The 22,648-nt window shown below is 32.0% G+C and overlaps 1 protein-coding gene across 1 annotated transcript; it reads left to right on the top strand.

Moving 5' to 3' along the window:
• Positions 1-7,038: 7,038 nt before the first annotated feature.
• Positions 7,039-18,799, top strand: LOC124355379 (thioredoxin domain-containing protein 12-like). Its single transcript, XM_046806500.1, has 4 exons — positions 7,039-7,498; positions 11,209-11,322; positions 17,034-17,177; positions 18,515-18,799. Exons 1-4 carry the CDS (start codon positions 7,393-7,395, stop codon positions 18,667-18,669), a joined length of 519 nt encoding a protein of 172 aa, XP_046662456.1. The 5' UTR covers positions 7,039-7,392; the 3' UTR covers positions 18,670-18,799.
• Positions 18,800-22,648: the final 3,849 nt, after the last annotated feature.

Genomic DNA, 22,648 nt, shown 5'->3' with positions numbered 1-22,648 from the left:
TAAGTGCATGTTTATAGAGTTAGTGAAGTTGACAAACAACATGTAGGTTGTGATTCCTGACTTAGGCGTGCCACAACGCTTTGGTAAGATTTGTTTATTTTAACCTAGTTTGTAATTATGTATTAGGTTAGTTCTTTACCTGAAGAAGAGATCAGATTGCAGATCTCGAAACGTAGTGTTACTGATTTCTTGTTTCACTGAACGATGGCAAATGTCCGGAAAAATCTCCTGTTTCCTTCATAATCTATCTTGACATTTGAAATTTATTTTCGAGATTCGAACCATTAACCCTCATTTTCAGGTATAACTATTTAAAATGTGATAAAAACAATATTTTCCACGTTCGCCACATGGCTTTATTAGGGTTACAGTTTATTTCATCGATCTATATCAAACTGTTTAACCACAGAATGTTACGGTCGGGTGGTATGAAATACCTACAGTAGTATATAGGGTTAATGAAATGTGTTGATGGAAAGATAATTCTTATCCCCCATTCCCCTATTTCAAAAAATACAACTAAAACAAACATATTTAAGTCTTGATATTCTCAATTATTATTTCGTTTCTCTAATATTATGATAGAACTGCTAAATTTTCAAATAGCCTAAATTATTTCGAGTACATCTGGTATAGCTTTTATAAAAGAACAACATTCCCAAATTCCAATTTCTGAATACATAATATATGATATAAAATTACACATCACCCCGTTGTCAAGAGACAGAGTTAATAAGATAAAGGGGCGCAAAATCTACTTTTTACGTAAACATTGTTCGGAATATATTAGTTCCGGCGATGTGAAAAGAAAATAACGTTGGACATTTTCTCGGGTGTACACCGCTTCATTATAACAAGCTTACATATAATCCTCTTGTCTCCAAGATTACTGCGGAAGTTGACTTTCATTTTAGAAAAAAAGCAGATTGTGAGTATATAAATAGTGTTGTGTTTGTTTTAAAACCTTTAATTTTTGTAGAAGATTCTTCTGAAAGGTGTAGCTAAAATTTAAAAGTTTCAATATATTACATTTAATGTAAGTGTACACACAATCTTACTGCAACGGGCTGAGTGAACACATTGAAAACAATAAATCTCTGGTAAACTACAAAAATCCAGTATAGGTTGTCCTTGAGCGATTTAAACAGAACACTGTTAAATCTTTTTCAAGAATTATGACAAAAATGCGAGCTGTTATTATATACTTAGTTGAATCAGGATAAACCTTTACATGACGTAGCTATGGTACGAAGGGATGATTCAATTGAACTGAGGTACACAATTGAGACAATGAGACTACCACTTCACCTATTTATAGGTGTCTCTGATGTCGAAACGATGTAAATGTTTCGTTTTGAGTTTCTTCGTCGTCGATTTTCTTTGCATCTCTTCAGACGAACATGACTTCAGATTCCAGGAGTTAAGTCTAAGACAGTGTTCTGAGACAGATACCAGACGCTGCAATAAAATGAAGGTGAACTGGAGCTGAAATCTATAATATACCTATTAAATTCTTAATGAACACTTGTATACTATGCTGTAGATGGAGCTTATATTGGTCACTTTTGTGATGTGTCTGAAGAAGATATCTTGGATATCGAAAGGCCTCACAAAACAATAAAATGTATTAAATATTGGTTTTATGTTTTTAATGTAATAAAACTTGTATACTAGTTAATTTCTCACATATAGCTAGTATATTTAACTGGAATATATATCACTGAAAATAAGGTAATTTTAAGATGGAGGGTATTTTATTACGTTTTAATCTTCAAAACTGCGCTCACTTCACGTTTCTCTACCAATCCAGTACCTGCTCAGATACACATATATTGAAAATACATATTTTCCACTTTCTCCAAAATCCTGGAAAGAATCGTTTTAGCAAGATTAATGGCACACCTTATTCATCACAACCTCTTAACTGACTACCAACATGGCTTTCGGAAGAATAAGTCGACGTCTGCAACTTTAATAGCACTAATTGAGTTTGTCTTAGACCAGACAGAAAATGAACAATACACTTCTGCAATTTTCCTAGACTCTAGCAAGGCTTCTGACTGCCTGGGCCATGACTTGATATGCAGTAAACTTGAAAGACTAGGTATAAGAAACTCAGCTCTAAAATGGTTCAAAAGCTATCTAACAGGACGCTCCCAAATTGTGGAACTGAAAAACGTATCAAATGAAGCTACAAAAAAATGCAGATCTTCAACAATAGAACTGACAAGAGGAGTCAGTTAAAAGGCTGAAAGGGTGAAAAAAGGCTCGGTATTAGATCCGATTCTTTTCATCGTGTTTACGAACGACTTCCCCAAGCAAATCGCAAGCGAAAATGCCACTGCAATCATGTACGCAGATGACACAACAATTTTACTCAACGACAACACAGCTCAAGGCCTTTACCTTAACTCAAAATCAGTCTTAAGCAAAGCAACCACTCAAAGAACAATAACCTCACAATTAACCCTTCCAAAACCACATCTCTAAATTTCAGCACGAAAAAAGACATAGTCCCTCAAATGGATGATGTAACAACAGAAACTCATACAAAATTTCTCGGTGTTATACTTGACAACAAATTAACATGGACAGAGCACATAGACCACCTGTGCAAAAAATCAGTGCTGGAATATATGTCGTCCGAAGAATTAAATACACTGGTGGACTCTCTGCAGCCAAGACATCTTACTTCGCCCTGATGGAATCACATCTTAGATATGGCTTGACAGCGTGGGGAGGAACTTTAGCACACAACATGAACCGAATCCTTATTTTTCATAAGAAAGCTATAAGGATTTTTGCTAATTTTGACCCTCTACAGACTTGCAGACCAGCTTTCACCAACCTAGGAATTCTCACAGTGGCGGCTCTCTACATACTTGAAACCATACAGCATGTAGATGAAATAAACCCTATAAGAAAACATTATCTACACCACTATAACACTCGTCATAGCTCCAAGCTGGTCCTTCCAGTACATCGAACTACTCTCTGGGAGAAAATCCTTCTTATGCAGGCTGTAAACTGAGGAACCACCTACCGGACTGCCTGAGAGACCTGACTGGCAATAAGCTGCATCAGGAGCTAAAGAAGTGGCTAATCAAAAAACCTGTCTACTCATGAAAGGAATTTTTTGAAAATACTGAAAAATAACATGTACTTTTATGTATTTATGACACCATTGTAATTATTCTTAACGAATGTGCAATAAAGAAAATTGTATTGTATTGTATTGTAAAAATAAATCACTAATTTAGTAATTTGCTGTTCGTTATTATAGCTTAACAAGCCTTGCACAATTCATTCGAACACCCGAGTGGTGAACAAAATAAGCTAGTACAAGTAGAATGTCTTCTTGTATCCAAGAAAAATGAGGCGAGAACATTTTCCAATAGCAAAGAAAAAACAGTGGAGAGATTCCTCATTAGGGCCCATTCCGATTGCAAGGGATTATTAAAACCAGATTCAGTAGGACATTGAGACATTTATTGGTGAAGCTTCCCGACACATTTGTGTTGCTACCACTGAGAAGAAATTAAACGTCTTAATAAAGTTTTGGAAGGTAAAGGAGAGACCGGACGTGTTCCACGTGTAGAGAATTAAGAGACCAGATCAAAGAGGGATTTCCAGAATATCTTGATAGAACACCTCGATCCTGTACAGAAACGTGATATAGGCTACACTACAAGAAAACCTCCTATCTAAACGCATGAATGTCACACTCCTGAATGTGATGTGGCATGCTTAAATTAGTAGATATATCAGCCTCATTCTGGCCGGTAGCTCTTCAGTCGGCTTACAGATTGCTAATGCCATAGGTTTTTATATCACATCAAGCCACTCACCTTCACAGCTGGATAAATAGAGGGAACATGAAATACATGTGATGTTGAGCACTTGGGTGCATTAGATTATCAAGAATGGGCATGAATACCAAACGTTCAGAGGAATGACAAGATTGGTCCACGAGACGCGTGATAGTGTAATTTTAGTCTTGGGTGAAAGTATTGAAGTATCTTGATTCTAGAATACAAAAAGCAGAAATTTGGTTACAAGTAGTCAGTCAAGTGGTGTTCACGGAGCATTATTTCCCTCTTGATATCATGAGAGTGCATCTTGGAACATCCAAAGAAAGATTACAAACTCTTTTCTCTGGGACGCAGTTCAGATAGAGGAAACAGTTTCAAAAGAGAACAAAGAGACTTTGGGAGAGAATTCAGTGGCAGCAGATGAAGAAGCTCCAGAAAAGAACCCAGTCTAATTTAGGTAGACTATCTAAACAAAACGAATTCAATCCATACCGAGGATACTTACCCATAAAAAGAGTCCAGACCAAATTAAAGGATCAATAAGACAGATTGTTACATAAACTATGTTTGATTACAAATATTAGTAATATTTATGTATAATTTAAATACTTTATCAATAAAAACTAAATTTTATAAGCATATAAAATGTCGGAGGCAAAAATTTCGGAGGCAATTTGTGTACTTAAGAGACATATTTATATTATACTATATTTTTCTCATGTAAAAAGATAAGTAGTAATTTATAATGTACTATTATTACTACATGTAACACATAAAACTATTTGAAAATGACACTATCCTAAGGAAAACAGATTTCTATTACAATAACTTTTCACTAAGATATATTCAAAGTACCGAGAAGAAAATCATGTAAAAATACTTTCAACAATTATAATATTATTACATATCCTAATGTTTGTGTATGAGAAGTAGTATATGTTTAAAAATTCCTTTCGATCATGGTTTAATGCATAAAAATAATTATAATCATAGTAATTTACATCGAAATTAAATTAATATTAAAAAATAACTTAAATAATCGAAGAAAACTAAATTATTGGCTCAGGTTTGTGCGTTTTAGACTACTAACGTATATAGGATTTAACATATGAATATTTGTTTTAATCCTTATGTATTGTTAATGGTTCTGAATACTATAGTATTGTTAGACCAGTACATGATAAGAGTTAGTATTGTTGTTGAATATCATTTTGTAAGAAAACAATCAAGAGAAATTATTTCAAGTTAAATGAATTTTATCCTGAAGACTCTAGCTGATATTATTGCTAAACCTCTTCATGAACGTCAACCACCTATGATTATCGTCAATGTGCATTCAGTTGTCATAATTATCATATGTGTTAATCCCAAAATGTTTTTCTTCCCTCTAATGTTTTAATTTTAAAAAATATATTTTATAACGTATTACAACTTAAAATTAGATCTATGTTCTTGTTTACTAGTGTCCAAACATCAATATTTTGTTTTTTAATTTCTTGAAAATAAATAATTAGCTATTTTCTCTGCTAAAAAGATGTTTTATTTCAATTCTGGAATCTCAGGATAGAACTGAAAACTAGAAATAGCTTAGACTTCTGTTTGACAATAGAAAACAACAGATCTGGTTTAAAAACTACAATTTATTATATATTGTCTAGTTATTTTAATAAAAATGTTAATAAACGGTGACTGGGCACTTGTTTTATAACTCGAAAAGGATTTAATTGTATACTAATGGAAGACGATTTTTCTTTTGATGCAGAATTTAAATCAAAATTCCATGGAATTCAAATTAACTAATTACCTACCCTGAAAGAACAAATGTTAAAGCTGCAAAGTTGACGATCTCATTGTTTTGTGATGTGATTTACTCCAGCGTTAGCGTTTCGCTCCACCGCGCTACCGCCGCCACTGCCAAGGTTAAATTTTTATTGCTGAACTGGTTTTGTTGCATTACCAGAATTGTGCAGCAAAACCGGTTTCCAGGAATTACTTGCTGGTCTCATTGTACCATATTCACGAAAGAATTTACTATGTAACCACTGTTTCAATGAAATGACAATAAGAACTAAAATGACAAATTTGGTTTTGAATTGTTTAGTAATTATAACTTCGTTGTAGAAAACATTCATTTCCAAATTCAGATATACTGTTTTAGCTTTAGTTTTATACTAGGCATGTTTAAATTTACGTGTTGTGAAATTTTTTGTTTGCTTTTTTGCCCGTGCTTTGTGTAGCATTATTGAATTTCATATTTTGTTTAGTTCTATTACTTGGATATTTAGCGTTTTGCTTCGATTATCTAACTTCAGATTAAGATTAGTGATGTTTAAAATGCATCAGCCTGTTTGGCTCATTATAGTTATAGGGCGTTTGCAGCAAAATTAATTTATATTACACAACAATTTGATTTGAATCCCTAATGATTTCATTACTCCATAGTCACGCTGCGTTAGGTTATTCAACGCAACAATAATGACCATTGCTAGTCTTTATATTGACAACATACATCTGTGTTATTTGTTTCATCCATAACTTCCCTTATTGGCTCTTTCTCTTCAATATCGCTGTGAAATTTGTCAAACCACTTTCCTTTTAAAGAACCTTTTAATTTAATCTCAAACCTTTCGCCCTTTAGTTATCCATCTCAAAGAAGAATGTTTCTTTATATTTCTAACTCTAACTTTATTTGGCCTTACACTACAGTTATACCAAACTAAAACCTCAAATTAATTTTGATTCTAAATCTCAGGGAGGCTCCCGAGCCTACTGGAAGTATTCAACAATAGTAACTGTTCGTGCTATGCGTATAATTGATCGACGACATGAGATATAAATAACTGAAACTTCAAATACATATCAAAGATACTAAACACTATATTTATGAATTCGCTACCTATAGTTACAGGTGAAAGTATTAAGAACCATCGATATTTTTCAACCGTGATAATAACTTTGTTAACTGTTTACTAATCCACAACATGAAAACGTAAATTTATTGTAACACAAATAACCACCAAAATATGAATATATAAACAGTATATTTTTTATTTTATCGATCAAGCTGCAGTAAAGAGTTAATAAAAATTACATATCAATAAAATATAGAGAACATCATTTATACAGATAAAATAAGACCATAGGTTGTATCTTTTCTTTTTACTCTATGATGAATAAAGTACTCGCATACCTAATTAAAAGTTGACAGTCAGCTGACAGATGTGTATAAATAGTCAGTGCGGCAAAACTTGGGCCAAGCGTTGCTCAATTGGGTGGAAGAAACCTATTGTTAGTGTTGTATGATTGTCAAATAAAAAATATTAATTAATTTATCCAGATCAGGTTGTAAACTGGCTTAAACTTCAACTAAATAAGCTAAAGTAATACTAAGAAAGACATGATAAGTCTTGTTTAGATAAGGTTTTTCTTATAGAACACACTAATTAGTGACAAAATATGAATTACATGTAGTGTGTGATTATGAAATTTACCAAGTAAATAACGAGATGTAAAAATAGCAAGTTTTTCATCTTGTGTAGGCATAGCAGTGTTTCTTACAAACTTTCTACAAAACTCAGACATGATAACAAAGCATTTCATGATGAAATTGTTACCAGTTGGAGTTTTTTACTGTGTCGGTTGTTTTATTTTCAAAGTAAAGGCAAGTGAACACAATTTAGCAAGAGGTAAGTGATCCTATCTAGGCTAGTTACAGTAAGACTAGGAGCCTACATAACATTGTAACAGGCTGACTAGGGCCTAACTAATTTTTACATTTCAACTTGTAATTTTATTTGCCTCTTATCCTATTTTTATCAGGTTTATTTGGCATATTTCTCTTAACTCTAGAAATGGAAAGTCTTCATTTCTATAATATATATATATATATATATATATATATATATGCGTAAAAATTTACATTTTACATGAACTACGAAAGTGTGCACTATATCCAATCTCCACCTTTTAAAAACACAAGACCCCATTATGTGGCATAAAAAGGATTAGTAGTCTTAAATGATAGAATACGATAAGTGGACCCTGTGTAAATATTTGCTTACCCAACGATATAATCAACCTAAACTTTAACAATTAATAAATCACAATAACTTAAATCATCTGTACAAACCGTAAACACATTTTCAGATTGTAAGTTAAAAACACAATATTTTATTTAAAAGTGACTTAACCCTCCGGCTGGCGCGCATTTGAGCCTTGACTGGCACCCTGTTTTGAAGCTTTGTGCAGAGTTTTTAATTTTTTATCCTGTACAATTAATTATTGGAAAAAACACAAAAGTGTTATACATCAAATTACTCTGCAGAATATGTTGTACAATATAAACATAATTATAATTTGACTTGCCTAAATAATGGTGGATGTTTGATGGTCAGAACTCAAAACTTTTTTTTCAAAAAAACACTTTTATATTAAGCCATTAAAAAAAAACTCAAAATTAATTTTATTTAAAAATCTTAAATATGCATAATGTTCACTTACTTATGCACAAAAAGAAAATACATAGTTATGAACACTTTTATTTATAAATGAAATTAGAATTGAAAAAAACAAGACTATATACAAGCACTAACAGTTGCCGAGTCGCGTCACGCGGAAGTAGTCGGGAGCTTTTAGTGGCCAGTAAAATAACAAATATTATATATATATATATATATATATATATATAAGTGAAAAGTGAATACATTATTAGAAGGCTTGGGATCTTGTGATTAAAGTGATATAACTTTTATGCGATTCGAGCGGTAATTATCGGAACTATGACGTAATTAGTAGACGATGTTTAATGAGTCGTATATTACGACTCTGCCAGTTCACGGCGGGAAAAAATGAGTCGTAATTTACGACGTTGCCAGCCGGAGGGTTAATTTCAAAATTAAAAAAGTTAGCTTTGATTAAATTAACTTAATAAAAGTTATAACTTATATAATTTAGTTGTTATATAAGTTAACTTTAGAAAACAAATTAAATAGAATTGTAAGATGATTTGGGTAGGGTATGATAAGCGGACCCGGTTTTTTATGTATCGAAATTCGCAAATGATATTACTTAATCATAACCACCGATATAATCAATCGATACTGATTAATTATTTTGAAAAATTAACTTAAATAATCTATATTAACAGCTGTAAACACTTTCAAATAATACACGTAAGTCTTCAGTGTTACATAAATAATATTTTATTATTCAAATGGCAGTCAATTTCAGAAAACTACAAGACATTGCAATATTTCAAGACGGTAAGACGTGTTTTACGTAGCTTCAACATGTTGGAATCGTACCAAAAAATCCATTATGTGAAATTTGTGGAAAGAAACAACTGTAACTGTGAGAGGAGTAAATATGGTCGTCTTCAGTTTTCCTAATTTTGGTTATAATAATTTGTTTGATCACTGTAAATATTAAATTCATATTTTAATTTAAAACATATGATTGTTATTGAGGACTATAGGTACTTTTATATCGATTGATAGTCTAGGATTTGAGATGCGAATATTAGGTATCGATGACTATATACTTTGATATAAAATACCGGGTCCTCTTATCGTACCCTACCCATAGTTCCTTTATTAGGTATGAGATTATAGGCTATATTGTAATTTATTCTTTTAGTTTCAAACATATGACTTTTAAATAATAATTTTTGTTGATACTGATTGATAGTTCTGTTATTCGATAGCCGATATGAAGGATCAATTATTATACTAAGCGATATAAAAACTGGGCATGCTGATCATACTCTGCCCACGTGAAAAGGTATAAAAACTTGGCAAGACCTTCTACCTAAACTAAGTAGTCACATTGTGTTAATATTTGATAGAGCATAGTACTATAGCCTACATTTTGTTAATATGAAATTATCAGCAGGGGTGGCAAATAAAATTCTCACATCATAAAATTACTGCAGTCGCTCTCCTAAGAAAACAATATAAGTTTTCAAGGAGTAGAAGTGGCTAATAGTGAAGTTTACTTTTTTTCTGTATACATTCCAATGGTGAAGAGCCAATTCACAATAACACATATACATGATGGCAATATCACTTACAGACAACAATAGCAAGGAAGCCCTATCTTAAACTGCATGCACATACAATAAATAACAATATTAATCAATAAATAATTTAGCAAAAACAGTGGTAAATGTTTACTTTAGCCACTACAAGATCTTTTTTTTTAGGAAAATGCTTCCAAATTGAATTGAAAAACAACAGATCACTATTAACTTACATAAAGGCAGAACTTTTTATTAATCTGTAAAAGACGCCAGTAGCTGAACGGGCTAATGATAGCCTTCGGCCATCAGCGCGGAGCAGCACATTTGGCTAATGGCAATGAACAAATACATCCATTGAGAAAAATATAAAATCCCAAAAAGCTGATCACTAATACGTGAGAGCTAAAAATATTAAAAATTACCTCACCATAATATTCTAATAGCAAGGCAATGACCAATACTGTACAAGTGTAGAAACCATAAAAATTCAAAAACAAAGTGCTTAGTGCCATTACAAAGTGAAAATACATTACAATGTCTTTTCTGTCCATTCTGACAAAATAATTAGTATACAGTAAAATGCACTCAATTTTTAACTTTTACATTGAATATGCAGAAAAAACACCACTGTCTTAAGAGTACCACAATAGAAATCAACAATGAATAAATCTGTAAATCACTATAACTAAATCTAACCAATCAGGAAAAGTAACATCGAGATGCCAAAAGAAGATGCACAAAAGCTAACAGGATCAAAATAACAAAGGAAAAATTATGAATAAACTTCTGCATGGAGGTGAAAATTATAGCTGAAATGACAAAACACAGGAAAAAGTTTTAAATTATATTCAAATGCATTTGGTGCACCTAATCTTTCTGCTCAAATTGTTGCATGAAGGTTGACAACCCTCTTATCTCCTCCTCTTTTATCTTAGTTTGTTATCATCATCCTTCCTCCACCCAGGACCCAGTTTCCTCCCCGTCTCCAAGGTTGATGTACTAATTGAGATACAACCTGAAATGAAAATACGTTACTAATTACTATACAATATATGGTTTGCGACTGTCCAAAAATTCTTTCTGGAAATGAAAGTATACCATTTAATTACTTGTTAAAAGTAATTTTGGATCCTTTTAGGAAACTTGGATAAGTAAACATTTTTCAAAACAATAAATAGTAATTAATAGATTTATTGACAATACAATACAATCAAAGTAAAGTAATAAATAAGTAATATTTAGAATTAGCAGCCGTAAATAACAAAACAACAAAAACGAACACGGTACAAATCAAAAGTTAAAGGTAGCTCTGCCTTACAAACTATACTCTGGTAAAGTAGATTACAATAAATAATTGAGACTATAACATTCTATTTACAGGTTTTGGAGATCATATAATGTGGCACACTCTAGACGAAGCCCTAGTGGAAGCCAAATCCAGCAGTCAGCCAATTATGTTGGTGATACACAAATCCTGGTGCGGTGCTTGTAAAGGTAGGTATTATGGTTTTGTCCAAAGTTAAATAGAGAGAGGTAAATAAGAAGTGCTTATTTTACTAAATATATTTTTTTTTTAATAGTAAAAACTGTAAGTTTCTTTAAAACACATCCTTAGCACACTAAACAATGATCTGTTTCATTTAACTACTTCCGTTTCGATGTGTATTTATATTAATACACTAATTTTTTGGGAATAAATTAAAATATAAATAATATATTCTAAAACTAATGTGTATTTGTAATATATAGAAGTGCATTTTACTTCTTATCTACTTTTTATAATACATTATGTCACATGTAAGATATTTCAAAGGAGGCAATATAGAATTTTATTTATAATCTCAAAAAGCAGCCATTTAAAAATAAAAATGTAATTAGGCTATGATGTACCTCAAGAGCAACATAATTTTAAAGAAGAAACATGACTACTTACATTACTGTACTAACTATAACTTAGAAAAATAATAAATGTTCCTGTTCATAAGTTTTGAAGCAGTGTAAACATTAGATTACTTTTGCATGACACAAGATTACCGGAGGAGCTGTATGACAGTTTTAGATTTAAAGAATTAAAAATATTATAGTGCCATCCTACATAAAAGTTAATATAGACTTACAGGATTTCCATTTTCTCTGTACAACCTGTAAACGAATAACTAACGTGATCAAAACAAATTTACAGGAATGTTTTAATAAAGTACTTTACCTACTTTTAATAACAGTTAAAAATACGATTTTATACTTTCAAAACTTAGTCACCATTTTCATATATTACAACAAATTTTTAAATTCTTTAAAGAACACTGTATATATTATGTATATTGTTTGGAATTTGTTATATAAAGCAACGGTACTTTGGTGTTATCTGGAGGCCATTCTCTTTTTAACAGTTTACGTTACCAAGGACCTACAAAAATTACATTATTAGAAAGAACCGACTTTTTATCACTTATTGTGAAAATGACATATCATTATGACGATCAGTTCTTGTTTTCTGTCTACCGAAAGGAAGCGATGTCGGCGAGAAGGTGGTCACTCTGTCCTTATCTACTATTTGTTTTAGGCTCTACATACATATGTATTATAAATATAAAAAGTTAAAAGTCTACATGTGATCTGAGCTTGAATCTAAGTACATCTCGAGAGATCTAGGACGTGATCTGAGGTCAGGAAAGTACCTATCGGAAATGCCCCTGGCCATATCATTGGAGGCTTCGGTGGCACTTTCCTCTCCGCACTTCTGGTGAAAAAAAAAAAACATCCCTTGAGACAGTATCAAATTCTAACTCAGATTACGTAAACACTGGTAAAGGTTAAATTTGACGTTGGTACTACTAGTAACATATTTATGATAACTTAATGTAAACCTGCTTATATCGCGTAATAATAAGAAGTAGATAGTGTGTCACATGATGGGTTGCTTAATGTCCTTAGTGATTTGAATATAAAAGGCAAGGAATACAATTGGTTTAGGTCATATTTGAAGAATAGACAGCAGTGTACTCAAATTCAACACATTTTAAACTATGCTGGAAGTCAATATAACTACATTAGAACTTATTTAAAAAAATTAAAATAGTAAAACATGGCGTTCCTCAAGGTTCTATCCTGGGCCCTCTTTTATTTCTCTGTTATTTAAAGGGGCTCCCTGGGACGGTTCCAGGTGGAGGCTCAATATGCCTTTATGCTGACGATGCAAGTATTACGGTTTCAGGTAATAAACAGGAAGACATTGAGCTTTTATCTTTTTTAAACCTTCTAACTGTTAAAGATTTCCTGAGTTCCAAAAACCTCTTGCTAAACCCAAATAAATCAAATTTTCTATCGTTCAGTACCAAACAATCAAGATTACAATTTGAGCCTAACATATATTTAGAAAATTCAAAATTGAATCAAGTAGACAATACAAAGTTTCTTGGAATAATATTAGATCGGAATTTAGGTTGGGAGAAACATGTTGATTATGTGGTAAAAAAAATGTCCTCCGGTCTATTTGCTTTACGCCAAATGTCAAGGGTGTGTAGCATTGAGACATTGAAAGCCATCTACTTTACTATGGTAAATTCCCATATGTCTTACAATATAGGCATATACGGAGCCACAACTAAAAGAAATCTGGACAGAACCTTATTACAACAAAAAAAAAGCTTTAAGAATAATTTTTAACCTAAAACAAAGAGATATAGTGAAACCATACTTTTCTCAACTTCAAATTTTGACTGTATAATATTTATGATCTATACATTTATGAAACTGTTTTATACGTAAAAAAAGAACAACCCAATTAGGTATTTTAAATCATCATGATTACAATTTAAGACGTAGCAGATATGTGGAACAACATAGGCTGAAGTTTTATTAAAAGAAAACAAGTTTCATCGGCACAAAATTTTTGTTTAACCTTCCTCTCAATATTCAAAATGAGTAAAATTATGAAAAATTCAAAAAACTACTTAAAGATTATTTATTAACGTTATCCTTGTATTCTTTTGAAGACTTTCTTTCTTTGTTTCAATATGTAAATAACTTTTAAGTATTGTTGGGTATGTTTAGAAATGTATAAAATCCCCTTAAATTACCTAATAATTACCTTAAGTAATAACTGCCTTGATGTAAAAATGCTTTAACTTACTCTGTAGAAGGCTACATAGCCAAATCTTACTTTTTCAGTGAGTTTCAAACTGATTTTTATGTTTTAATATATAAATGATAAATTTATATTGAGATTTATTGTGACGCTATTCTTGCAATCTGTTACATGTCTGAATAAAGAAATTTTGAATTTGAATAGGGACAGTGTGGCCTACTTATCGCTGACTTTGTTTCCTTATGTGAGGTAGAAAACAAGAACCGTCATAACGGCATGTAATTTTCACAGTAAGTCAAATAAAATCTGTTCTTTCTAATATTGTTATCTTTAAGGTCCCCAGTCATAAAAACTGTTCCAAAAATAGTGGCCTCTGGATAATACCAAAGTACCAAAACAACATATTTAAAGATTTTTGTTTGGTAATTCTTTTTTTCAACTTACTCATATAGGAGCTACAGCCTATTAAAGTAGTTTAAAATGAAATGTTTAAGAAATGTGTAAGTAATTTAAAGGTATAAGCAACAAGTAACATTATTGTTTAGTGGACTATAATAAAACCTTAGTATAATTAATAGATTGATGACATGTGTATAAAAATAAATCCTACAAAAATATTTAATGACCACCATAACCAATAACCAAGTCAGTTGTACGTGGATGACTATATTTTTAAACCATTGTAGATTAGGCATTAAAACCGTAAACATCAATATTTACTTGTTCATGTAAATATATAATTTTTCATCATATCAAATGATGGCCCTCAAAGAATCAGAAGGAAATCTTAAATGAGAGCATAGCTCGAATAGTACAAAACCTAAAGGCTAGTATTAGGAGAACACAATATCACAAAACCGACCTTGAACAATTCAATCCATACAAAATGGCGGTTTAGATTTACAAATGTGGCTGCCCTTGATATACATGTCCGCCTGTCAACGGAATATCTCGAGAACGAATTGAGCTATAGACTCTAAATTTTGTGTGAAACTTCATTTCTACATAGCCAACTTCGAGTTTGATGATTGTACATATCCCTCCATGGGAATTGGTTGAGCATTAGCAAAGCCCAACTGTCTGCAGGAGATCTGTTTTGAACTATAGACTTTAAATTTTGGTACCGCTCTGGGTACTGGCAAAATTCCTCTTCTCTTCTGACTATCTGTCACAGGATACTTTTAAAACTAACTCAGCTGGATTTAAAACTGTACACAAAACTTTATTTCTACATGGGCGACACATAGTTTGGCACACAATTATCTGTATACCGCGAAAGTACTACTGGGCATTTATTGGACCAAACAGAAGCTCCACTATTAAATAAAAGAAAACAAGGAACGTTTACAATTAAATTTGTATCACCTACTATTGACTCAATCTTAATACAAAAGCAAATCCCATACAAACATATAAACCCAAAGTGCTACAACATTGTTACAGTTTTAAGGCACTTTATAAACTGTCTAATTAGCCACCTACTGCAATAGTTAGAGCTGTATTGCTAACTCTGTACATTAGGTAACACCATCCTAACTTCGGTCATCCTTTCATCATCCCATATTATTTGTACTTCATCTACTGAAGAATATTTTCTAAGTAGAAACTCTTAGTGCTTATTATTGTCTTACTAGGGGTTATTAAGGGTGCCATTTGGGGGAGGGCACGGTTTGGCATACCAGGGGATATAGGGTGTGTGATACCCACCCCCCTCTTCCAATCAAATTCAGGGAGTCCTCGCCAGAAACCATTTTGAAATTTAGACACCAATATAAAGGCTTTTAAAGATTCTATGTTATTAAACTAAACATAGAAATAAAGCTTTTCAATAGCGTGGTGACATCCGAAGATGACAAGGAATTGAATTGTCAGGGTTTGATCAAGGTGTTACTGTCCCATTTTAAAAGAATAATCATATTTAATAGCATTTGAAAAGTTTGTGTTTAGGCCCAATGATAACATTAGACTTTCTGTTTCAAGTATATAAGCATAATATTGAATAATCAATTAATATTTGTGAAAGTTATAGTAGCAATGATAATGTTATCAGTATTAAATTCACTAATTAAATGGTTTTATAAAACGTTATTATGCCACCAAGACTTACTAGCCTATTCAAACAAATAGGACAACACAGCTTATTGCATTGTGAAGATTATATTAGTTACATAACGAAGCGATCAGTAAATTACTTGCACAGGGGAGCACAATTAAGTATTTATGAAGATGGAGGTCACTTTCAATACTTGCTAATAGAAAAATCTAATTAAGTTTTTTTTTTTAAATAAAGTATTTGCAAAATTACAACCGCTTTCAAACATTCCATTGAAAAATATGGCACTCTGAGTAAACTTTTTTTGTTTTCAAATGTTAAAACATGCCTAACTTATTTACTAACTTTTGAAAAAGAGATTCTGAAGTATTCAGTGCTCCTAGCGGCTAAACAGTTAAGTATATATAAATAACACTAAGAATAAAAAATCATAAAAGGACATGTTAAACCTAAATCCATCAGAAAAGTAGGAGTTTCCCTAAAAATTTTAAATTTGACCGCCATATTGGAAAAAGGCAATTGAATATTAAATACACAAGTTCCCAATTTAAAGCTTGCTGTAAAATTAATACTTTCTGAGATTTGTAGAAGTATTCTTTTTGTAATTAAAAATAAATCATTAACATATTTTTATTTTATATTTTTTAATAATAGTAAATAGTTCTGGAATATATTAAGTAATTATTCAGTCAAAAATATAATATGTAATTGTTTTTATTTGGTTTTATAAATATTAGTTCCGGAATTTTACTTTTAATGACTGGAGTGCTATTATAAAGCAATGCAAACTGAAAAGTGCTCTGAAATAAAGGAATTATTTTTAAAGAAGGAATTGTAACACCTCATTTGTTTTTCAATTTTTCTTTGTTATTTGGAGATACAACATTTGATTTAATTAAGTGTCAACCCTCGAAAAAAGGACATTAAGAATTATTTTAACTATTGTGGTTTTTTCTGTTCAAAAATATTGTCCAAGATTAGTTTCATGCATTTAAATACAGTACAGAATGTAACTCTTGATTTTTAAGATGTCAGCTTGTTATGTATTACGGTTTTCTGTTGCAGCCCTGAAACCAAAGTTCTCAGAGTCCAAAGAGATAGCAGAATTGAGTAAAAGCTTTGTCATGGTGAACTTGGAGGATAACGAAGAGCCAAAGGGAGGGACCTACGCACCAGACGGCGGATACATTCCGAGAATTCTGTTTCTAAGTGAGTTAGTGAAGAGTTGAAATTTGTTACCATTTCAATTCAAGTTATTAAAATCATATGTTAACTGTTTACAAAAATGTGATAATATATTTGCTGTAGATCCTTAAGTAAACTACTATATAGATTATAATTTTAGTGGGAGCACCTTACAAAACATATTCATAAGTAATGGTTCAGGTTCAGTGGACCAATTAGATAATTGTTTGGTAACCTTTTAGCTGTAGTTGTTGGAGGCTATATCTTACCTGTGCTTTCCAAGTAATTAAATGATAATTGCTCCTCTCTTAACCTTTTTACTGCTTGTCTTTTTTATGTACTAGCTAAGACTGCCGAGGAGGGCTGCCATGCATACATTTTTTTAAATAAACTTTTTTTATTTTATTTGTATAGTTTTAAATTTTTATTTACTTGTGTTAAAATGCTGCTTTAAAACAGTTTAACAAAAAGAAGTTAGAGGTGTATTAACCACATGATACTTTACTTTCGACCTTATATCAAGATTGTAAGTATGATATAATTATAAGCTAGAACAGTTTTTGTCCAACTTTGAAAATAGCTGCGTTTTAAAACTTTTCCCAAATCTCATCATTTTGCAAAATAATCCAGATTTTTATAATTTTTGTTGTTAGAATAATTTCACTTCCAGTTTGTTGGCACTTTTGCTTATTCACGTATTTACAAAACGTACACCACACATTACAGTACTATAATATATTTACAAGGTAGGAGTATGCCATACCACGTAACAGGCATCGCTGATGGTTAATACAAAGTTTCTACTTTCAAGTTAATTTCATTATGCAGGTACAATGATAATCATGCAGAAAATAAAATGGAGCTTTATGCACAATTTCAAGTCTACTGGTCAGTTCATTTTTGAGATATCACATGAAGAGACAGACAGAAATGAAATGTTTCCCGTCCCTTGAGTGAAAGGCTTTGCTAACACTCAGCCAACAAGAGCTAGACTCCACTTTCCAACATCTATGTTGTTGCAAGCAGGTAGCGTGTACTCCTCTTTTGCATGCTACATGGATTGGTTAGTTTTGTTATCCCAAAGTACTTCAAATGGCTGAATGACCCAAAAATACTGAATATTTCGGGCTTTGGACCTAACAGTAGCCAGTAGCGATAAAAAAGGCAGGCTTCCAATATCGGACATAGGCAGTGAAAGGGTTAATATTTTAAGTCATTAACACCTTCACTGTGACACCACGAGTCTTGTACCGACTACAGAACAGTGGGCGAGAGTTCAGTATTATATATTATGTCATGCTACTAAGCCTATTCTACATTAATAGATTAATGTACATTCGTATTTGTGTTCTTGTCAACAGACAGTGAAGGTGAGGTCCAGACCGAGCTGTACAACCAGAACGGTAATCCCCAGTACAAGTATTTCTACTCCGATGCAGACAGTATTGCCACCATGATGAGGAAGGTCATCAGTGATCTTCCGACAAGACCAAAATTTCCCTCCGATGAACTGTGATTTTTCACCCTTGATTCCTGCAAATCTAGAACAATTCCATTTTCCATTTCATTGTAAATTGTATTTATTTGTGTACCTTTGTCATACTACCTTCATTTAGATCAAATAAATCGTTTAGTGTTTGATTTAATGACTTGCCTTTCATTTATTGTTTCTTAATTCTATGTGCTTGAAAAGTTGTATGAATAAAACAAGCATTTGCTTTTCTAGCATGTGGGCAGTTTGAGACAGTTTCAAGTCAACATATGTCTCAAAATAAAGCCTTGTCGAGTGTATTCTGGCTATTTTCAAGCATGTGCTAGAAGTCGCTTGAACAAGAAGTGCTTGTTTTCTACATAAAAATAAGTTATATAACAAGTATCTTTAAGCTTTAGACTTTCTTTAGATGTTTTAAATAAAAGTGACAATTTCTGGTCATTTTGAAGTTTTTCAATTACAATCGACATGTCAAAAAGTGTTTCTATAGAAACAAATTAACTTCAAAACCTGTGTAAATTTTAAAATTGATTAGAAAATTTTTTACTATTTTATATAGTTATCTGATTTTGACATTTGAAAAACACAAATTTTTTCCTCAGTGACTAATTAACCCTTTAGTCCAGAGCATAGGTAAGCTTCTGCCAAGCTTATTTCAGCAATTTTTTTCAACATTTTACTAAACATCCATAAAATCAAAACTATTTTAGATAGGCTCTTAATTCTTTTATTTTCTTTACAGACTCAAACACAGTTTATAAAATACACAGGCTAACACTGAGTTCTAAATAAGTGAAACTTCATTTAAAAGAATTTTAGGCACTCATCATAGCGGTGAACTAGTTTTGAAAAATTCCAGCGTTATAAAATTCTGCTGCCTGAGACTTCAACCAGATAATCACACCCTCTTGCAGTCTCATGTCGTCATCAAAGCCCTGCTTCACGAGCCAGATCTTCATTGCTGGAAAAAGATGGTAGTCACTAGGTGCAAGGTCCAGAATGTAAGGTGGATGTGGAAATACCTCCCACTTAACCCTAGAATGGTAACGCGTAGTCTCTCAGACGACGCAAGCTACAAAAACCGGTCCAGGTGGCAGGTGCATGACGTGACCGATCTCCGCCCCACCAATACCTTCCCCCTGAAAGCCAAGGTCAATGCTGGATAGGGTTCCATTTTGTTTCATTCACTCAGTTCATTTCAGTGAGCCCATAGTCGTCTGGTAGACTACGCGTTGCCGTTTATGTTACTTTTTTTGTTCCTGAGTAAATATATATGAAAAGTTGTTTTGTGCAAATGTAGTGTTAGTTTTTCTGATAATTTTTACTGTGGATGGTTAAGTGACGATGGCTGATCCACTGAACACTAGTTTTGAAATAAAAGAAATACTATCTGAACTTAAACAAAGTGATTGTGATGAACAAGAAAGTGATCATGATGAAACGTTTTTTTTTTATCAACTCATTTGTTATTTATGTCCATCAGGCATTGTCAAAAAAAAATTAAACCTATGACAAGAAGGGCATTTGCTAAAGAAATATGTGTTGACCTAACAACTCCTCACATTCAGGGAAAACAAAAACTGCCAAATTTATCAAGGAATCTCAAACGCGACATTGAAGATGTCGTTGGCCCATCAACATCTGAGGCTCAAAATGTTATTGAAGAAGCAGGAACAAGGAAGATTTGTGCAGTTTGCCCAGCGAAAAAAAGGAGAATGACTCGATTCCAGTGCACAAAATGTTATAAGCATATTTGCTTGGAGCACCGAGGAATGCTGTGTGTAAAGTATTCCAATAAAGACTGAAATCAACAAAAATCAGGAAACATGACCTCTAAGATGTAAATAATGTCATTTGTAAATAAATTTAATTTTTATAAATTTTTATTCATTTTTTCCCTAAAGTAGTCTGAGAGACTACGCGTTACCATTTATGTGTGGCAAATAGGCGTTACCATTCTAGGGTTAAAAGCATGCAAGACTTCTCAAGTTCGATTTGCCGTGTGTGGTCGGGCATTGTCGTGCAAACACAAAATTTTTCTAACTTCTATGTAACCAACTCCTTGAAATTTGAGGATAACTAAGTGAGAGTTCTGTTATTGTGCATTGATGATCTACTTTAATCTTCTCATCTGTGATCGATATGTATGCTCGGCAATCGACATTGTTCGTCATCATGCAGTTCAGCCAGTTTGAACCTAATGTACTAATCACGCACTCCACCTTCAGTAATCACATCGTTCTCATGAACTTCACAGAGTTGGCGATAAATCTCAATTGGTTTATTGTACTCACCCAACCAAAACTGTCATCACCGACCACACCACACAACTTATGGGATTTTCAATTGCATCACACAATTAAACTGCTATTGTAACACAAGGAATGACAGTAACACCCTGACAACAAAATGGCCCCTAGCGGCTACAGAGCGAAACGTAATCTACTTCTGGATAGCCCTTGTGTAGGGCCACTTCTATAGTATATAAAATGTTCAATTGACATAAAATAATTCAAATTTATGTTCACTTTAATGTTTCTATGGCAAAAGGAAAAGATAACTCTTAAGAGAGAGCCAAAATGAAATTGAAAAATGGTACACCTGGGTTCCTATGAGTTAATTGGGTACTTCCCGGCAAGAAGGACACTAGCTGTAAATATTAAGTGCCTCACTATTATTATTTTTGAGCTTGATAGGCTCAGTGATTCACATTTCAGACGAAAAACCTAAAGGTTTGCAAGTTGGTTCTGCTGCAAATAAATTAAATGAAAAATAAATCAAATTTATTTTTGACTTTGTATCACTTAAGGCTGAGGTGTAGGAGAAGTTATTCAATGTTGACAAAAACGACAGCCCATTCAAAAAAGGGAACGTCAGTTGTAGCATGCATTTTGTAACTAACGTAATATGTTTGATATTTTTTTTATTTCTTGTGAAATCACAACTGGGGTACCATATTAATTATGTTAACCTTAACTTGTGGTATATTATCCCCACCAAAACTGTAGGTACTCTAACCAACTGAAGAGTGGACAGAAATATATCACAACCTTTCTGTATGTTTTCCAGTTAGACTTACTATACTCTTGTATTTATTTTCCTTTTTCAGTGCTGTCCGTTAAGAAAGCAGCAATTTTTAAAATCCAAAAAAACTGCATGTTCTGATTTTAAACATCTCACATTGTTTATTTACAAAAAATGTTTGATTTATTGCTTAGACCAGAATGTGTGAGATAAAGAAAGATTTATTAAAATGCATTAATTTATGTCGTTGATGATTGAGAAATACTGCGCTGTTGGCTCGAAACACTTACACTTGAATTAATTTTCCCCATCATTGTTGTTAGTTATCGTAATACTGATACCATATTATCACTTCAAAATACACAGTGATAACACCTCTTCATACATCAACAACAGATAAGTTTATTTTCAGTCTAGCTTTTAATAATTGGAAATAAACTCCAACTAAACTACTAAAAATGTGTAGCTTTAGATACATATTCAGTTAGAAGTTAAAGTTATTGATTATTTTTTAAATAATTTTCTGAATAAATAATACAGCAGTATTTAATTTTTTATTAAAATTATAAAAAAAAGATATGTTACATTAAGTTTTTGTCAAGATATACATGCAACTATTTAGATAGAAGTTTACAACCTAATTTAGTATTTTATCCAAAAAGATTAAAACATTTTTAAAAATAATTATGATCTCTTCAAAAATGTTTAAGATAGTGGCAGTTTAAAATCATAAAAATGTATAACTAGCATAAAACAAGATAGACAAAAAATATGTATATATTTTTAACATTAATTCTAATCTCAAAAATTATGAACTTTACATTAATTGATTTCTACATTTCAACAACTGACATGTTGTGAGATACATTTTAAAAGTGTTAGTTGCAAATCAATCATTTTGTAAGAAAATAATAACAATAAAGTGAGATGTAATTATTTGGATATAAGAGGAAAAGGTATTTAATCAGTACAATAAAGA

The sequence above is a fragment of the Homalodisca vitripennis genome, chromosome 2 (assembly GCF_021130785.1).
Source record: "Homalodisca vitripennis isolate AUS2020 chromosome 2, UT_GWSS_2.1, whole genome shotgun sequence".
Lineage (NCBI taxonomy): Eukaryota > Metazoa > Arthropoda > Insecta > Hemiptera > Cicadellidae > Homalodisca > Homalodisca vitripennis.
This window is presented reverse-complemented; position numbering and strand designations above follow the sequence as displayed.